At 45.2% G+C, this 19,322-nt stretch overlaps 1 protein-coding gene across 2 annotated transcripts in view; it reads right to left on the bottom strand.

Moving 5' to 3' along the window:
• Window positions 1–16,050, bottom strand: part of CREB3L2 (cAMP responsive element binding protein 3 like 2) — a 123,622-nt gene extending 107,572 nt beyond the window's left edge. Inside the window, exon 1 of one of the 2 annotated variants that reach the window (XM_006278278.4) lies at window positions 15,618–16,050. In XM_006278278.4, the coding sequence (XP_006278340.3) occupies window positions 15,618–15,719 (102 nt within the window). In that variant the 5' untranslated portion in view covers window positions 15,720–16,050. The remainder of the gene's footprint in view (window positions 1–15,617) is intronic. The other variant, XM_006278277.4, reaches the window with a different exon arrangement.
• Between the last annotated feature and the right edge of the window lie 3,272 nt (window positions 16,051–19,322).

The following is a 19,322-nucleotide window of genomic DNA, read 5'->3' as shown; positions in this document are numbered from 1 at the left end:
CTGCGTCCAAGGATTTTGTGACCTGATCATAGAAGGCCACCAGGTTGGTCTGACAGGACCTGCCTCAAATGAACCCAAGTTGGTTGCCCCTAAGCATAACCTTCCCTGCTGGCCCCTCGCGGACATGCGCCAGGGTAATTCTCTCAAAAAGCTTACCCAGGACCGAGGTAATACTAACAGGCCTGTAGTTTCCTGGGTCCTCCTTCCTCCTTTTTTTGAAAATGGGAACCACATTGGTCCTTTTCCAGTCCTCTGGCACAACACCAGAGCACCATGAGTGCTTGTAAAGCCGTGCCAGGGGTCCCGCAATGATCTCTGCTAATTCCCTCAGCACTCTGGGGTGGAGATAGTCAGGACCTGCTGATTTAAATACATCCAGTCCCTCCAGCAGTTCCCTGACTAGGTCATCTCTGACCCTAGGCCTGGGTGCGCCTCCCCCAGTGGGGGGGGATGACCCGGTCCCTGCTCAGAAAAATGGAGACAAAGAAATTGCTAAATAGGTTAGCTTTGCTGTCTGGTGCGACGACCAGATTTCCTAGCATGCCCTGCAGAGGCCCCACATTACCCGGTACCTTCTTTTTACCCTCTATGTATTTAAAAAAGGACTTCTTGTTGTTCTTGGTCTGGGTAGCTAGTCCCAGTTCCATCTCTGCCTTGACCTTCCTGACTGCCCCCCTAAAGTCAAGCAACAGAGGTATAGTCTTCCCTGGTGATGGCCCCTCTCTTCCATTGGGTGTACACCTCCTTCTTAGCTAGGAGATGTTCCCGTATGCTTTTGGTGAGCAATGGGGGCTTTTGCGCCCTCTTGCCCCTTTGATCTGTGTTGGGATTACCTCCTTTTGGGCTTGAAGGATCGTCTCCTTAAGGAACAACCACTCTTCTTGGACACCCAACTCCACACCCCTTTGGGACCTCAGCGTCTCCCCGACTATTCTCCTTACTTCGTTGAAATCTGCCCTCCTGAAGTCCAGGGCTGCTGCCTTGCTGCAGGCCTTTACCACCTTGCGCTGGATGGTGAATTCCAGCAGTCGATGATCACTGTTGTCCAGGTGGTCGAGCACCCGCAAACCCCTCACCAGGTCATTGCCTGTGGCCAGGACCAGATCCAACAAGGCGTCTCCCCTGGTAGGGCTGTGAACCTCCTGGGTTAGATGAAGGTCCTATGTGAGCAGTCAGACCTGGATGACTCCTCTTCCCAGCAGATGTCTGGAAAGTTTAGGTCACCCATGATGACCACATCCTTTGACCTGACTGTCTCCGTGAGCTGACAAGACATCTTTGTCCTGCTGTTACAAAAACTACAGCGAAAACCAGAGTTTCAGCCAACTATCCATTCTTGAAACAGTACTGAAAATGGTATAATTAGCCATAATATGAAACTGAGAGAAAACCCTCAAGCTCAGAGTTATTTAAACAAACTGTTCTGATCGGCCCCTTTTCGCAAACACCTGCCAAACAAATACATACACACACACACACACACACACACACACACCCAACCCCAGCAACCTCTTGTTTTTTGTGGCTCCTCGAAATTGCCTCAGATTAGTCATTTTCTTTTAGGTATTACAGATGCCAAGGTCTAAAAGGCATTGTCCAAATACAATCACACTAACGTCATCAAGACTATCAAGCCCAAGGCCTATCATAACACATCCATGTATGGTTCCCAAATCTTCAGTTTTTGCTATCTTATCATTACTCCAGTGTCATGTTTAATTTGCCATCCACATTCATCCCTAGCTCTTTTGACACTGCTGCTTTCCAGACTCCCCTTGTTTCCCTCCATCTACCCTGACTGAAAAACTATTTCAATCATTTTTCTTCCTGCTGCCTTAGGAACCACAACTTTTCCACCAGCAGTCTCTTGTCTTTATTTTCTAACCTACTTCTCCTCAAAATATCTGCAGATGTAATTAGGAGCACAGAACTGGAAAGGACCTTGAGGGTCACTGAATCCAGATTCCTCGTATTGCAAGCAACCGCAACGCAGAATGCCTGGAGTAAAATGACTGGACATAATCTCAGAACCAGTTAAGCTTTTCACCCTCACTACGCTTATTAGGAGGCAGGTCCAAAGACACTATGAACTTAATTTTTAAAACTAAATTGAGACACTTCCCACAGTGGTCCTGAGTCACACTGGCAGTTTTTGTGGTTTTAGTCACATTTGCCGATTAAAAGGTCCATCTCTCCCCCTACAACTTTGTGAAAGGCCACCTAAACAAAGGAACCTCAATAGAAAAATAAATCTTGGGTAGTAAAGCAGGATTTCTATTGAGCTCTTTCATCTGTAACCACTCTGATAGCTATTAATTTAACTGTAGTCACAAACACAGTTGAGTTGCTTGAATTAATTGTCTAGAATCACATGGATAACTGGAATGAAGGTAAGTTTACTTTTCTCTGAGAAGAACAAGCATCCTAGCTGCCCCAGCACTCAAACTCTGAAATACAATGGTGAGAAACAAAAGGCTGGAGCCTGAAAGACATTGCAAAAGACTAATTTAAGAGAAGAAAGAATTTCACATTTACCAAGACTGAAGTGTCTTCTAACAAAGTACCAAAGTTACTTTCTGCAGTGGTTTTTCCTTTAAATGAGTTATGCATGAGCAAAGCTTTCCAGCTGTCAGCGGAGTGAACTGGCTAGGCATCCCAAGGGCAGAGTTAACGCACAATGAAATCTCACATCTGGAGGCCTGCTGCAGGCACCAGCTTGCTCCCTTCCTAGCTCAATTAAAGGGTTTTTGTCATTTGTTAACTGTGCTCATGAACCCTTCACATGTGTACCTAGTGGGTTTCCCTTCTTTGCTTCACCTAAAGAGAGACTGGCACTGGAATGAGAAGGGACAGAGGAAACACAAGCTTTGTTTAAGAGTCTGAGAGAGAAGTTTGTTTCTATGAGTCACGTCGATGGGGAAGGGCAAGTGGAACACAGCCACTAAACACGCACATCCTCAGCTTGGTTCTTATTCACTTCCACGTTCCACAAAGTAGCAGAGGAGAAAGATTAGGCACTAACTACATCATTTTAATTAAAAACAAACAAACAAACAAAAGCCTGACCCTACCTCCATTTCTCTTCCTAGTCACAACCCCCTCCCCCCACAGAAATTTAGCCAAAAAATGTGAGAGCAGAATCAATCTACACAGCTGTGCAAGCAGAGTGTAGAGAGGAAGGGGGAGGGAGCTGGGGAAGGAAACTCTAGCTGTAAAAAAAATGAAGGAACGAGACGTACAATCAACACTGGCAACTAGCCCAGTTAGATAGAATTACTCCGAGATGAGAGGGACAGATGTTCTGCAGGAAGCCAGCAGCCCTCTCATATTAGAGACTGACTCGTCACTGAAAACATACTGTTTAAAAAAAGCCGTATTTTCCTCTCCCTTTATTCCTTATTAGCAAATTGTTGTTTGAGAGTGTCTCCTTCTTACTGCTAATTCCTCCTATGACAGCCTGATTCTATTTGTAGTGTTACACTCCTTTCCAGAGCAACTGTCATATTACTACTTCTGCTGTCAATTAGGAGTTAATCAGTTCCTTCTGCTTACCTGACAGGCATTGTTGCCTTGCCTTTCCTTAAGTTTTGGTTCTGAACAATTTTTCTCAGTGTTAGTTTTACTAGCAAGACAGTTTTTTCAGTGGTTGCTGCTCCTTCCCATCCCCTTTTTCTGCCATCTAGGGCATTGCTGTTTCCACCCTCTGGAGGGGAATGACTGAAAGGAGTCCCATGCCTTTTACACCACTGGGTGCAGTAGTCCAGATCAACTTGCAAAACAGAAAAAATTGAAAAAGTGTCTCAGCAGCAAGGTAAATTTGAAGCACCTTGTTAAAGCCTGGCTTCTGCACTCGTTTAAGTTAACAGTAAAACCCTGACATGAGAAACTGGGTCTCCTATCCCTAAAGGGAGATACACCCACATCACACCTCTTATTTCAAGTGGCAATATCTACTTAAGCAAAAGAGTTAGATCAAAGGATTATTGGGCATTAGAAAACAGATCCAATTCATTCTGGCACCACTGTAGCAAAAGAGAGCTTGCCCAGTACCTGAGGTTCCCAATCATCCAAGAACCACAAATGTGGGTAATACTTTTCTTGAGCCTTTTCTTTTGGAAAGGGATCTCTGTAGCATTCTTTGCCTTCACTTCCCTAGCATCTTACTGGCTTTACTTTCCCTCACGCTTTTGGACACATCAAATGCACTGGAAGAAGAGTGATGCCTGAAAACCTTGAGTACTTTTGGCAATATTAATTAACGAAGAAATTATCGAAACAAGCAGGCTGGTCTCTTCTTTCCTTACTGTCACATGTGTAAAATGATGACATGAACCCCACTGCAATCACCATGGGGACACGCTTTCTTGGCAGAGAGAAGAAAAAAAGATGAAGGTGTCGCATTTTTCACCAAATTTCTGCTCCTCACCATGAAGCAGCACCATACAGAGAGGAAGATTTAAAGCTGGTTGGTGGCATGTGGAAAGAACATTAGTGCCCTCCCCAAGTCTCAGCAGTCAAAAAAAGGTCACTTGCAGCCTTCAGTAACACATGTGTAGAGAAGGCAACTATGCAAATAGCTCTATTAATGCAAGTCTTGACTAGCCATCTAGCATCTTCCCAGTCCCACAACTTAGCCTTGTTACACAATTAAGTACATTAAGTACTCCACCATTCACACTTAGTAGTTCTACTTTAAAATGTGAACCAAAAACATCTTTGTGCTTGGGTCTCGCATCTGTTAAGCACTCAACAGACAAAAGGTAAATACAGTCCCTACCTAAAATACTTTGTAGTTTAAGATGACAAACAGTGGAAAAAATGCTGAATCCAAGATTATAACACATTTGCTGTTTAAAAAAAATGAAGGTTCCCCAAGATTAGGATTTTTTTTTGTCTCCTTGTGGGTTGACTCGGTGCCCCATTTAGTTTTGCAACTTTAAACATGTATATACCTCACCCGCACAGGATGTGTTAACCATCTAATTTTCCCAGTGCCCATTTCTCATGACCTAGAAGCAGCACTCCAGTTTTCACTCTTCCACTATAATTTTTCCCTTTTCTTCCTTCCTCCTGGGTCATTCAAAGACTCGCAATTCCAGACCAGAAGCATTTGTTTTGAAGCCATGTCCAGCTGCTCGAGCAACTGTTTAATGCAGGGGTGTGGGGGGAAGAGTTGCATACAGTCAGTAGCAACATAGGGACATTTGCATGTGGCGCAGGACCCAATTAAAAAACTATTTTGAAAGACTTGGGAGGTTCCGAATTAGATCCACAACTTGAAGAAGACGCGTGTCACCTCACCATAAGTCCAACTCTCAGCCCCTGCTAGACAGAGAACCACAGTTGCTGCAGCCAGTTAAAAGGGCCTCCAGAAACCACTGACAGCCTTTTCACTCTTCTACATGTATCTGAATGAAAGAGGAACTAGAGGGATGGCAGAAATAAGGTTTTCCCTCCTGAATTGGGAAAACTTGCAATGCACTATGTTGCGACAGAGACCTGAACATAATTCTTGTCTTCTGGCAAAGACAAGATGGGCCTGGGCATAGGAATAGGGTTGTCAAACTAGATGGAGGCAAGCAAAGGGGCCTATAAAAGGCAGTATTGGTGCTAGGTCAGGAGGCCTTTAAAAAGGGCTATTAAGGCACTGTTAAAAAGGTCTTTGTATCCTCAAGAGTCTATTACCTAGACTAGAGAAAAGAGGAAGCCCAAATTCCATTGCATGTTCAGGTAACAGAAGAAATGGATTTGAAATGAAGGAAATAGTTGCCCTGGAGTCATGGGGGGCAGAGGTTCCAAGGGAAATTAAACAGTAGAGCTTGAGAGATCTATGAACAAAGCAGGAACCTAACCAGGAAGGGCTTATTAAGGCTGATAAGCCAACTACAGTGGTCAGAGAAAGGATGTCTATGCCACAGTCCGAAAGTCTGCAGACATAACTGAGCTAATTCAGCTGCTATTAGCAATGTAGACCAGAGCAGCATGTATTGTAGAACCTGCTCAGGATACTGGATAAACACTTGGGCTATGCACTGAGTAGTTGCATGGGTACATACTTCAGTGTCCTGTTGAGAGCTATGCTGCTACTTGCACCCAAGTTGAGCTAACTTTAAACTAACTAGGTTAAGTCTATGCAATCTGCAGTCACACTTTTGGACTGCAACTTAGAAGTACCCCTTCTTGTGCTGCAACTAGGCTGAAAACACTTCATCTAGTTTAGTACGTTTTTCATGAGCTGATTTGTCTACACAGGGAAGTTTTCCAGAATAATTACAGGTATACCTATATAATTATCCCACTACAGGCAGTCCTCAGACTTACGATACAATTGGTTCCTGAAAACTGTCTTAAAGTTGAAATGTTGCAACTTGGAACCAATTTTCCCATAGGAAACAATGTTATAAATTGGGGATTGGTTCCTGAACCAAGGCCTGATACCCTATTTTCATCCAAAATAACCCAGAATTGTGTACAGTACTCTTTCAATCACAAACTAAATAAATGTAGCTATATTACTGGTCTATACATATTTATTTATTTGTATTGTAAATATACCAGATCTAGGGAGGTCACACATCCCTCCCCCACCCCACGCCCTCCTGGACAAGCGGCAGGAGCTGCTGGACAGGCCGTGGCTTCTCCAGCAGCCGCCTGGCTCAGCCCTGGCACTGCCTGCCTAGCTCAGCGGGGGCAGCCGGAGGAGCAGCCAGACAAGCTGCAGGTTCTCCTGCCACCCACAACCCCTGCTCCTAGAGCCTGGCACAGACCCAGCTGGGCAGCGTTTGTCCCACCTCCTGTTCCAGCCCCAGTCCCCGCTCCAGCAGGTGCCCTCATCTGCCCCCCCACGGCCCTTTCCTTCCCCCTCCCCTTCCACTAACAGACCTGTATCCAGCATCAAGCATCATAAAGTTGAAACCCATGTCTGAATTTCGAAACCCAGGTGTCAATTTACAAATGTCGTAACTGAAGTTCGTCGTAACTTGAACCGTTGTAAGTCAAGGACAGCCTGTATAGCTGCGTCATTGTAACTCCCTATGTGGACACTATTCTAGAGTAGCTGCTCTATTCCAGATCTCTCAGTCAAAGAGTTTGGACATATCATTTAGCCCAAGGACATTTTCTGCCATCAGGCTGCATATTTGTCTGGAGACCAGGAGATTGTAGATGAGAGCGCCAACGGTTTCAAGATGGAGTTGTGGAGGCTTTAGTTGGAAAGAAGACAACATACATGAAACCTGATAAACCACTGCAGGTGTAGCGTATGACCAAGGAAATTACCCAAGGAAGTGAGAAACCTAGAATGAAACAGCAGGGCCAAGTCAAACTCTCCCAGTTGCACTTGCCTTGTGGTCAGGTCCTATCACCCCAGCTGTGGAACATGGAGATCCTCACAAAAAGAAAGCAATAGAAGAGATTGAGAGGAGTCAGTCTTATTGCAAAGCTATCTGAAGGAACTCAAGGGGACTTAGAACCGATTAAGTCAATGTGAAAGGTCCTTTATAAGGGTGTGAGACACAAGGTCTGCAGACCTCCTAGGATAAACCCCCTTCATTCTCTTCCCTTAGTCAAATGAAGTGCCCTCCCTCAACTTTACAATGTTCCCAGCTGCATGACAATGTCAAAGTTAACAATAAATGCACTTATCCAAACTATTGTGCTCTATACACTCCATGATTAACCATATACTTTTACTTATCCACAAGGGGATCCTTCAAAATATAAAGAGAAACATTTAGCTGTGTGGGATATTGTTTACCAGAGCAGCTGCCAGGCATATAAATAGTGTTTTCTGCAGAACATGTGAAGACTTGCTCTCCCATACCATTCCCAAAACAGATGTGCACAGGTTCACCTCCCACCTCATCGTGGATCCAGTCCCTTAAGTGCACAGTTACCAAACAAAGCTCAGCTGGAGAAACCCCAATACACTTTGTTTTTCTACATTTAACTGGTAGGAAATACAGTGGCAGAGTGAAATTTCAGACCATCATGTGCACGTCTCTCGGCTCTTACTAAAAGGAGAAATAGTTGCAGATTTAGATGCATCATAAGTACTCAGCAGATCTCCTGGTAAATAAGTATGTTCCTCTTATTTAAGCTGGGGGAAAAAAAAGAGGACAGAGAAATAACTAGCTTTAAGTACGTGGTAGAGAGCAAAAACAGTCCACTCCTACCATTCCTCCCTTATGGTTTCTTCATGAGATAGAAGGACTGTCTCAAGTTTTGTTTAAAACTTCTGCTTTTTAATTTTTATATGTCTACAGTTGAAATAACAGTTCTCCACGTCCCCCTCTTTGCTGCAGGACTATAGCCCATTCTTTGGAAAGCCCTACTTAATGGCTTCAGGCAAGGCTGCAAGCCCAGTTGTTCCATGCTCAACTACTGAAGGAAAGGGATGCAGAGTTCAATCCATTCCTTCAGCACAGACAGTTAAAACCACACATGTAACAGGCCAGCTCTGCACCACTGGCAGTGGTGGATGCCATGAGGTCAGCTGCAGCAGCAGCTACATTTGTGCTACCCCCCAAAAAGACTGTGCCCAGGGCTACTGTTCCTGCCACCTCCACCTCAATTATGCTACTAGTCAAAATCAAAAGGTAAGATGGGGTGACCTGCCTGTTTAAGTAGATGCATCAATGCTAATAGAATCAAAATTAAATTAAATAAGAAATGACACTCTCGCAGGACTTTCAGTCACACAGGCATTTAAGTCAAGGAATACAAAATTTGTGCTTTTCACTGGAACAATAATGTAGCCACTCAGAGAAAAGGTTAATTCCATGGGAGCCATAAAAGTGAATTTGAGTGTATGTAAAGTTCAGCATCACATCACATTTAAATGATATGGCTCACGTGCCGCAAGTGGAGAAATACAGGCAATCCAAGAAAGTGCATTCAATGTACTCTTTCTGTACAAGTCATCAGAATACTAAGCAGCAGACAGCGATCAGAGTGTTTGTGCGAGAGAGGAAATGAGTCACTGCAAAGTCCTCAGGGGATTCGCTGCCTTGTAATGGACATTTTTTATCTGAAGAGATAAGAATGGGTCAAAGTTTTCCCCAGCATTTCCTACAGGACTATCAAAACTCTGAACTCTGACTTTCCTAAACCCTCTGCTTTATATATTTGCATTTAAAGAGCGCACGATCAGCCTGCAGAAACCCAAACCAGGAAACAATGCATCCCCACATGCACACAGATTGCACGTGCCCACAGACTGAGGCCATGCATGTATTCTGAAGCTGAAGTATTTACAACAATCAACAACAGCATCTTCACAGAACTGAATCTCTTATAAATACCATACCAACGCCTAGATACAGGCTAACATTTTCCAAAGCAATTCAAGATGCCCAAACTGAAACCACTTAGGACTTGGGTGTCAAAGGCCAGGCACACAGCACCTTCTGATAAATCAGGCTGTTGTACACTGCCTTGAGGTGAAGCACCCATGATCACTAGCTTCACTGTTGCCCAACATAATTATACAGCCAAACACAGCTCCAATTCAGCTCCATAACTGCATCGCCTTTGGAACATGGAAGTCATCAGTGAGCATCCCTGCTTACATTTGCCTGCACTGTGCTGCTGCACAGAAGCCGCAACAAGCAACCAAAGGGTTAAATACCACAAACTAGGAAACATTGCCTCATCAGTATCAGCTAAGCCTCTGACGTTTAAAAGTCCCTTATAAAGGACCATCTGCCTTTTGATTGCTTTTGAGCAATGGAACAGGTAGCTGGCATTTCACAGACTGTTTGCCAACAGACACATCCATCTGCATCAGGTTCTGGCATTTATCACTGTAAAGCACAGCCCAGCTGGAAGGGCATCAGCTGCACATCAAATCCACAAATGTAGAACTCTTCATTTTCCTGCCTACATCTAACAGGTGCTAAAAGAAGTGACAAGAAGGTGAGAACTTACAAACCAGCATGAGTTTGCCTGTCTTCAGGGACGCACAAGTTTTGTGTTCGCATTGTTGGACTTGCAATAGGAGCCTACAGGGCAACTTGCTGGCAAAACATAAAAGTGAGACTGGGCAGGCCAAGTTGGCACCAATGCAATCAGACAAATTTACGAGAAAGAAAGAGAAGACACAAACATGTGTACAGTAATATACAAAACACCTTTGGGAAATCTTTCAATCTTCTCTTTCCTTAAAAGGTAAGCTAAAATGCCTGGAAAAGTAAGTCTTATGGAACCATTTGGGATCCCAGGTGATTAGCAGAAGATGCAAGACTTTGGTAACTTGTTAAAAAAAAATAGTAAGTCTAAAGGCCAACTGCCTGCCAAAACCTGTATTCAGCTCTTCAGGGTTCTGCTTTTCTCCAGCAACTGCCAGTGACCTCACCAACACCTACAGCTGAATTCCTTAAGGCACTCTAAACATCACAGAGATCATCAGCGGGTGCAAGCAAAATGTAAGGCCCCCAGGGGCTGTATTTTGGCACTGATAGCCAGGTAGTGTGGAGCCTTCATATTAAACAGTCGCATCTGCTGAAACGTATTTGTGCATTACGCTCTGCAAGATTCAATTTATTAACCAGGCCTGTGAACAGCTTTTGTGGGGGTTTCTAAACAACATTTTTAACTTCTTTTACATAAATGTAAAAGGCAGCTGCCTCTCAGAATTCTCATCTTCCTCTACACCTCCCCCCCAGTCAGAGATCTGGTTGCAGGAGGAAATAGATCCTCCCTCCTGTTCATGAGCTTTTCCATCAGTTCCATGACTCCCTTGTCTTTGCCTATTCTAAATCAGTACAAGTTAGTGGCTATACAGGACAGCTTTTCTAGGCCGTTTAGGTCTCTCTTGGCTATGTGCCTATATATTCAGCTGCTTGCAGAGCATATTACTTATCTACAAGTTGGGACTGGCACAGGGACGTTCACAGAAGATTGGGTTTCCTGAGCAGCCTTCATAACAGGGCAAGTTCATCTTCTGAGGTAGAACTTGGGGGACAGTGTCACGTTTAAACCACAGATATATGCCCAAGTAAGAATATGCATGCCCTCGGCTGTCAAGTGAGATAGCAATATTCATCAGCCATTCTTTAAAGACCATGGGAGGGTCAGCATATCATTTACAAGAGTGAGAAAAAACACAAACCAGTAGACATGATCTGTACAGCATCTAATCACACCATGTGGACAAACATAAATGAGACAGGAGCAAAGAGGTATCACCGACTGCCCACTCCGCACACCAAAGAACAGACACAGTATAGGCCTGAGGCTGAATCGATTCATTCTTCCCACGTTAGTGTACAGGTTAGTTTAAGCTGTGCAGATTGAACTGATAAGCAAATGAACAGATATTCACTTTCAATTCTGGAAACGCAGCCACATGCCTGCAGTGGCCAGGCCAGAAGCTGGGGGGCACTAGAGCAGGCTTCCATGCTCAGCTGGAGCAGACACATTGGGCCATGGCTAGCCCGCCCACCCTGTGAGAGGAGGGAGGGTTGCGGGGGAGATGCAAAGCATCCTGGGATGCTGAGAGACTGTGAGTTAACTTGAATCTGGAGGGGATCTGGGACAGAAGTTCAATAAACTAATTTACCCTAAATTAGTTAAGTCTGTTACTACGTCCATCCAGGTTTATCTTAAACTGGGTTTGGCCATTTTGAAAGTGGTTTATGTGCACTGAACTTCTGCTGTGTTATGGATTTAAATTGGTTTCCAATCACTTATACCGGTTTGTATATAATTTCTGTCCCTAGCCCAACAGAAACACCAAGCAAGAAATTTGCACATGTGGTAGAAGCATCCAACCCAATGAATCTTACAAGATCTGAAGCCTATACCAGAACAATGCTAACTTTTTGCATTCAGTTGAGAAACTCTATTTATTTATCTATATCCCACCCTACCCAAAAGGCTCAGACTGGCTATTAAAAGGGTAGTTATGGACTCCGTATTTCATTACATCAAGCATAGTATTTTCCTCCACAGAAAAATGCACTTGCAAAATAAATAAGCCAGCAAGAGTAGGAATAGATGCTTCCCTTTCCCCAAAAAGAGATTATTAAAAAGAAATTTAAAAGAGAAAGAAATCAAGTAATCATATCCACATCTTTTCTTGATCAGATACTGGTACCCAAGTACACCCACTTCAATCCGAGTTGCTGTTGTCTCTCCTTTTATTAGTGGCTTCCCTCAGAGTTCTTGCAACAACAGAAATACATTTTTCACTCCCATGTCTGGGTTCAGGAATATCCCTTCACAAGCTACTTCCTGTAGATACCTAAAATTCAATGCCTTTGTAGGACTCTTCTCCACAAGAGAAGCATTTATACAACTAAAGCAGCTTGGCTCCACGCTTGCAGAGATCAGCGATGTCTCCTCTTGAGATGTGCATAACTCTTTGTTACCTGTAATGTTTTAAGTTCCTATAACAGCCTTACTATGAAAGAGGGAAAAGCACTGTATTCCTGAACACTGGACAGCCAGAATACCATTGGTTTTGTAGGCTATGCACTGTAAGTTGTGGGTGGCTTGCATCAATTTTTGTCTCCTTCCAAGAACCAAACTGGAGCTGAAAGGAAGCATTCAAGACAAAGATAAAAACTGGCAGAATCTTCCGAGAAGGGCCCATAATTAAGATCACGTCTTTTAATCTTGCTAAAGAAAAACCCAAACTGGCCATTTTATAGAAGAGCTTTCTATCACTGAAGATCCTGCTAGCTCATTTAAAAAAAAAAAAATGCATAACATTGGATTGCCTTCTCCTAGGTCTATCAAGCAGATAGAAATTGTACAAAGCTACATATGGTTAAACAAGATATTTAAGAAGAGTCAAGGATTTTTGTGGGTAATATTTGTTATTGGACCAACTGTATAACTATACATACAGGTAACTTTCAGGTACCACTGTACCCTTCCTCTATGTCCTTCCAAACTATATAGTTGATCCAATAAAATGTCACCTACAGAAACCCTTGCCCTTCGCATTTTTTCTGGATCATCACAGCTACAACATCACCCCAATACTAATGTATATAAAGGGAGGACAGCTATACTGTGGAACAGCTGGCTTGCTCTCTACTCACATTACCTGGAGACAAGTGTACTTCCCAAGACATTAAGGCCCAGCATACAGTAAATGAGCTTCCATCTTTATTAGTGTTTCTGTATCTAAATACCAAGATCTTTGTAAAGCAACATCATTCCACATCACAGCAGAGTGGCAGGATGATACAGCCGAGTTCACAGAAGTACCTTATATTCCCTCCCTTTTCAACCAGATAGTTGGTATTTATGAAATTAAGGCACAGACAGGGCTCCCTAAAGCCAACATGATATAGTTTCCAAAATACCTTACACCAAACAAATAGCATTCTTATGCTATTTCAGTCCTGGACTTCTCCTAAAAGAGAGATTCAATGAATGTGCATGGCATTAAGTAACAGAATTTAGCACAGAGTTTCTCCACCCACCTGCCCCAGGTCTCAAGAGGCAAGGAGGTGACTTATCAGTGGTCTGAGACCACAAAGCACCTCTGTATTAAAGGGCAAACAAATATGCTAGGAGTTGATAATACACATAGACAAGACTTTCCAAGGTGGGAAATCACCTCATCTCTATGGCAGGGGGAGGAGGGCGGGAAAGGGGTTTAACATTGGAAGCCAGCACGCTAAGCCAACTCCAACTAATTGGCTGATTCTGCATTTTGTTAGAAAAGAAAGAGTTCAGCTACTGTTCTCTGTCTTATATGGCCAACCCTGTAGCAAGTGACACAATATACTTGGTTGCAGGATGCAGTAAGAAAGGAGAGAAAGACCCTGTCACTCAACAGTAACATCAGCAGGAAATTAAGAAGCACTGGTAGGCTACAAGGGAAGGAGAGCACTAGTTAAAAGACAGGTTACCATGACATGTACGTTACAGGCCCAGGAAGTGGCAGAGCACAGGATTCAGGTCTCCACAGATTGCTAAACAGTTTCTGGAGAAAGAACTGAGACAATGGTGCCAACAGCATCACCAGCAACTGCAGCCCAAGGCAAGTAAATTGAAATTGGAAGATTTCCTTGCAACCAAGCACCATGTATACACTGTGAGCGTGCTGGGGGAGGGGGCTCTTAAGTAACGTATGTCATAATCTATACAAGAACTTTAAAACACAAAAGTTACCAAGTCTCATTTTTCCACGTGTGAGAAGGCCTACATGGATGAACCCACCACAGAAATTGTTCCGGGTTGGCATTGTAAAGTTATTGCAAAGGGTTTCTATGCCAAGGTCAGTTGCAAGTTTACTCTGAAGGTCTCCATGACCAGAAGCAATGAACTGTTGCAGTGAGAGTCTTAATTTACCCAACTCCCTAATCTCTGTCCAAACAGACTGAAAACCTTCTGGTAGTGGAGCAACTCAAGATTCTCAGTTTTGCTCCATCTAGTAAAATGAAGTAATCTGGCAATACACTGAATCCAGTACTTGGTACAATGTTGCACAGACCATTTTATTGAATTCAGTCAAAATCTGGACCACAACCACCCAAATAAAAGGAGTGTTTCAGCCATTATAAAAACCAGATTAAAGACAGAAAATATTTTTGCCTATGACCTAGCTGTGGAACAGGGTAGTACTGTGTGCTGGGAGGAATTGTTTTCCCCCTTTCCGATAGCAATCTGGGAAAATAGCTTAAAAGAAAAATTTTTGGCCTGCTTCAGCAACTCAAGTTGAACATCTGGCTATAGTTGTTTTCCTAGCATGCCATGCTGCTCCTCAATAAGAATTAAGACAGCAGTTCTCAAATGAGGAGAATCTCAATAAAAGGCTGATTTTCCTCCCTTTATTCACCACAAAATCTTCTGGGAAGTAGAGCCTAACATCTCTTTGAAGCAGAACCCCTAATGATGGCAGTGGGTAGCAGAATGCCAGCACCCCAGTCAGCAAAATCTCAAAGTTGTGGAGTTCACCCAATCAAAGAATAAGGCCTTTATGGGAAAAGCTTCTGTGTCTGTTGTTTCCGTACCGACGGTTTAAGTTAAACCTTACCAAACCTCTTAATTTGCACAAAGAAGGGGAATAAAATCCAAACCACAAGTTATACAATCATGTCTGCCTTTGCAGTTTAAACGAAGTCTGAAAACGGTTCGTGAAATTACTTGCACGCCAACACCAGCGGGATGCATTGGGGGAGTGAGGTCCCCCTAAATGTTATTAAAGTCATTAACAGTCTTAAAAGGGGCTTTGAAAACAAAATGCAAGCGCATTTTAGCCATACCCCGGTTGCATGAGTTTTTCTCTTTACCTCTTCTATTATAAAGATTACAGGCCCTCCTCCCCTGTTATAACTGGAAAGCAGTTTTGGCTCATGAATGTGGGAGAGTCCAAAGCAGCTCTATCGGGCTAAAGCAGCCCAAGTTATGCTCAAGAGGGAAAGAGGACGGCATTCCTCCGTGGGCATAAATCCAGGCAGGGGATTTCTAATGCTTACGTTTTCAGGGTGTTGAATACGCTGCCCCATGTCTGCTCCTCTTCCCCCCAAAGTCTGATGCTGCTCACCCCACATCACACTGCCTCCTTCTGGCAACGTGGGTACAAGATGATGTCCCTCTGCCCCAAATACAAGCCAGACCCCCATCCCCTCCCACGGCCCAGGGCTGCTGCTCCTCACCGTGTTGTACAGCAGGACTTCGGAGTCCACAGGCTCTGACAGCTCGCTCAGCTTGCGGTCCAAGTGGAACAGGCTCTGATCCCCACTTTCCAGCACCTCCATGGTGACCTAGGGCCACAGCCGAGCCTGGGGACGTGTATTGGGGGCACACTTCACTGGGGGCTGGAGGCTCGCAGGGAGCAGCCCTGGTCCATAAGACTAGAGGTCTCCTTCCCCGCTCCGCACCGGGTGCTCCCTTCAAAGGCTGGAGCTGGAGGGCAGGCTCTCAAGCCAGAGCAGAGCCCTCCTCCCCCGCTGTCCAGCACTCAAGGCTGCGCCCCCCTAACTGTGTGCTCGCAGCTGACCCGCGGGGGTAGAGGGGGGCGGGGGCTTTACCAGCTCCCTCTATCAGCTGGGACCCTCCCCACAGCTGCTTCAGGCTTAGCCGGGCTCCAGCCAAGCCCTGCCCCCTACACGGAGTCTGCCAATCGCGGACGGGAATCGAGCTCCTCCTGCAGGCTCTGCCCAATCAGACCTTAGGTGACCGGGCGCTGTTTCCCAGCTGTGGAATGCGGGCGGAGGCTCCACATGCGCGGCGTCATAGATGAGGGCCGGGCCCCCGATGTGGGCGGGGGCCCCATGATGTGTGGCGTCATAGAGGGGGCGGTCCAATAAGGACGCTCGGAGCGCGACGAGCGGATGCTGGGGCCAATGGGATAACGCCAAGACTGCAGGGCCGGCCGGAGCCCCGCCCCCCCAAGCTGGAATGCAGAGGGCGCGGCGCTGTGCTGTGCGGGGGCTGCGCTCGTAAGCTGCCCGCAGGCCACAAGCCAACTAGCCTGGGGCCCGGCCTCAGGGCATCCACCTCGGGGCTTTCTGCCTGCCTGGGTCTTCCTTTCCCTCCCCTGTGGGAACTCCCCGGGCCAAACACAGGGTTTAGCCCGCGCCTCATCCTCCTGGGTTTTACTTGGCATCATCAGCAAGCCCGGGACAGCCATTCCCAGAGGCAGCTTAAAGGCAACTAGGAGCTAGAGATGTAAGGCTGGAAAGGACCTCAAGAGATCATCTAGTCTAGCCAGGGATGGAGCCTGTGACTGGTGTTATTTAGCCACTACCGTCTCTGGCCACAGATGTTTCTCAGGCACTTCATGGGGGAGCTGGGGCTTGGTCCTGTGTAGGATGCCAGAAGAAAAGCAGGACTTAAAGGAAAGGCTGAAAGAACAGGCTTATTTAGTCTGGAGAAGAGGTTGCTAACAGTCTTCACTACCCAAAGGAGGATTATAGAGAGGACACCAATGTACTTTTCTCTGCAGCCATCAGGAATAGGACTAGAAGCAATGTATTCAAGCTGCAGCAGAGGCAATTTAGGTTGGAGAGATCCTAAGGTTGCTTTTAGCCTGAGCGCAATCTTTTTGTCATGAAGCTATGTTTGCACATCCCCAAATAAACAGGTTTGATTCAGATTTGAGGCTTTTGTCTGGCAACAAACCCCAGCCCTTACAGATGGACCAGCCAGTTGTCCCACGTAAAATGCCTGCAAGTATCAGAATAAAAAACTTGCCACAGAACAAAAGCAGCTAATTTATTTACCACTTAAGCCTTGCGTGTCATGTAAACAACTGTCCTATGCCTGTTTTGATCAAATGGCCTCAAGTGTGGCTTCCCCCCCGCCACAGGATCCACGTGGGCAATTCTCCTCCAGGATCTTTCTTACTCCACCCAGCCAACAGCTGCATGAGCAGCGGCAGGAAAACAAATAAGGGCAATCTGAGAATGAGCAGGCCCCAATAAATGACCAGCTTGTGTTGAATCGGGTACGTTGCCAAGGCAGCTATTTTAGCTTTCTACGTCAGAGCACGCCTGAATGCTTTCTGCATCAGTGCCAGAAGGCAAATAAGAATCCACCTGAGAGAGGAGTGTTTCTAGGGGAGTTACAGGACCCTAAGCTGTATAAGAAAGAGATCCTGTTCACCTTCAGGAAATTCTGTGCTAAGGCTAAAAATAAACAGGTTTGATTCAGATTTGAGCCTTTTCTCTGGCAACAAACCTCAAGCCTTACAGATGGGCAAGGCCGTTGTCCCACATGTAGTGCCTGCAAAGTATCCAGATGAAAACTTTGCTGCAGAACAATCACAGCTCATTTGAGTTATTTGCTATTTGAGCCTTGTATGTAAACAACTGTCCCATGTCTGTTTTGATCCGAGTCAAATCTCAGACTAATCAACCTTGGATTAAACCAGTTATCTGTTTTTAATTTAAGAAGTCACACCAGATGGACAAAAGTCAGGTTGTGGAATTTACGGCAATATTGCCCATCACAGATGGATCCAATATTAAATTGACTCTGCTCTGACCTCTGTTTAGAGCACCAGTAAAATGAATGTGAAATCTTTTCCCTTCAGGGGAATGATTCAAATTGTACACAAGTTGGCAGGTACAGACAACAGACAGATGCAGATGACTTGTCATGGTTTGTATGAAGTTATTTAGTTATTTCAGTCTAAAGTATGCTAGGTAATAGCGTCAGAAATAAATTAATTTCCAGATCCAAAAGGTAATCTCTTCCAGGACAAGACTGAAGTACAGCAGAGGGACATTACTAGTAGATGCACACTATCACTTCCTGTGCCGTACCCATCCTAGACTGTCATTCTATAGGGAATAATTCAGCATTTGCAAAACAATCTCCTGGCCAATATACTGCCAAATTCAGTCTCCAAAACAGTCAAATTTACCTAAAATTATTTACCTTAAAAAAAAGCAACCAAAAAACAAAAGAAAAGGCAAGAAAATGCATAAGATGCTGTTTAGCAGCTGGACAGTATCAAGAGATTACACCAGTGATTCTCAACTTTTTAGACTTAAGGGATCCCTTGGAAAATGCCAGCCCTTAGCTTTCATTCACATTTTGACTATGGAAAAATAATAAGGCAATTCTTCTGTTACAAAGAACTCAGAAAGACTACAACAAGTCAAAATGTTTATAGAGAGGCCTCACCTGGTTTACTGTGTCCTGGTTTGGGCTCCATAGTTCAAGGAGGAAGTGGATAGATTGGAAAAAGTCCAGCAGACAGCAGCAAAAATTAGAAGCTTAAGAAGTATGACGAATTATGAGGGCCTGACTTATGAGGAAAAGCTGAAAGAGCTAGGCTTATTTAGTTTGGGGAAGAGAAGGTTGAGGGGTGATTTGATAACAGGGGTGCAAGATTTTGGGGGCCAATACCAACAGCCAATTTTTAAGGAGGTGTATCAGCTGATACCCATCCAATTTCCTACACAGCTGCATGCAGCTGGTAAGTCAGTTGTGGTGAAAGGGGAGGGGAGGGGAGGGGAGAGAAGGGGGGGGCAGATCAAGGGCCCTGTGGTGAGGGAGGGAGTGGGGCTGGGGTAGGCACTGCCCAGTCATGACAAGGCAGGCATGGGACGAAGCCATGCCTCGTCCAGGGTCGGCTCCCACTGCTGCTCCTGCCGCTCGCCTAGGAGGGGGAAAGGGGGCACATGCCCCCAGATTTGCACTGGGCGGGCAGACTGTAGCACTGCCCTCAGGCTGGGCGGTCATGGCCCTGGAAGGGGGGCAAAGGGGAGCTGCAGCCACCCCAAATTTCACCATACACCCCCCCCCAGCACCAGCACCCCCTGCCCCAGCTGCAGCCCACCCAGCCTGTCCTGTGCAGATCTGGGGGTATCCCCCACCCCCCTGCCCTTCCAGATGAGCAGCAGGAGCCG

Source organism: Alligator mississippiensis, chromosome 4 (assembly GCF_030867095.1).
Source record: "Alligator mississippiensis isolate rAllMis1 chromosome 4, rAllMis1, whole genome shotgun sequence".
NCBI classification, from domain to species: domain Eukaryota; kingdom Metazoa; phylum Chordata; order Crocodylia; family Alligatoridae; genus Alligator; species Alligator mississippiensis.
This window is presented reverse-complemented; position numbering and strand designations above follow the sequence as displayed.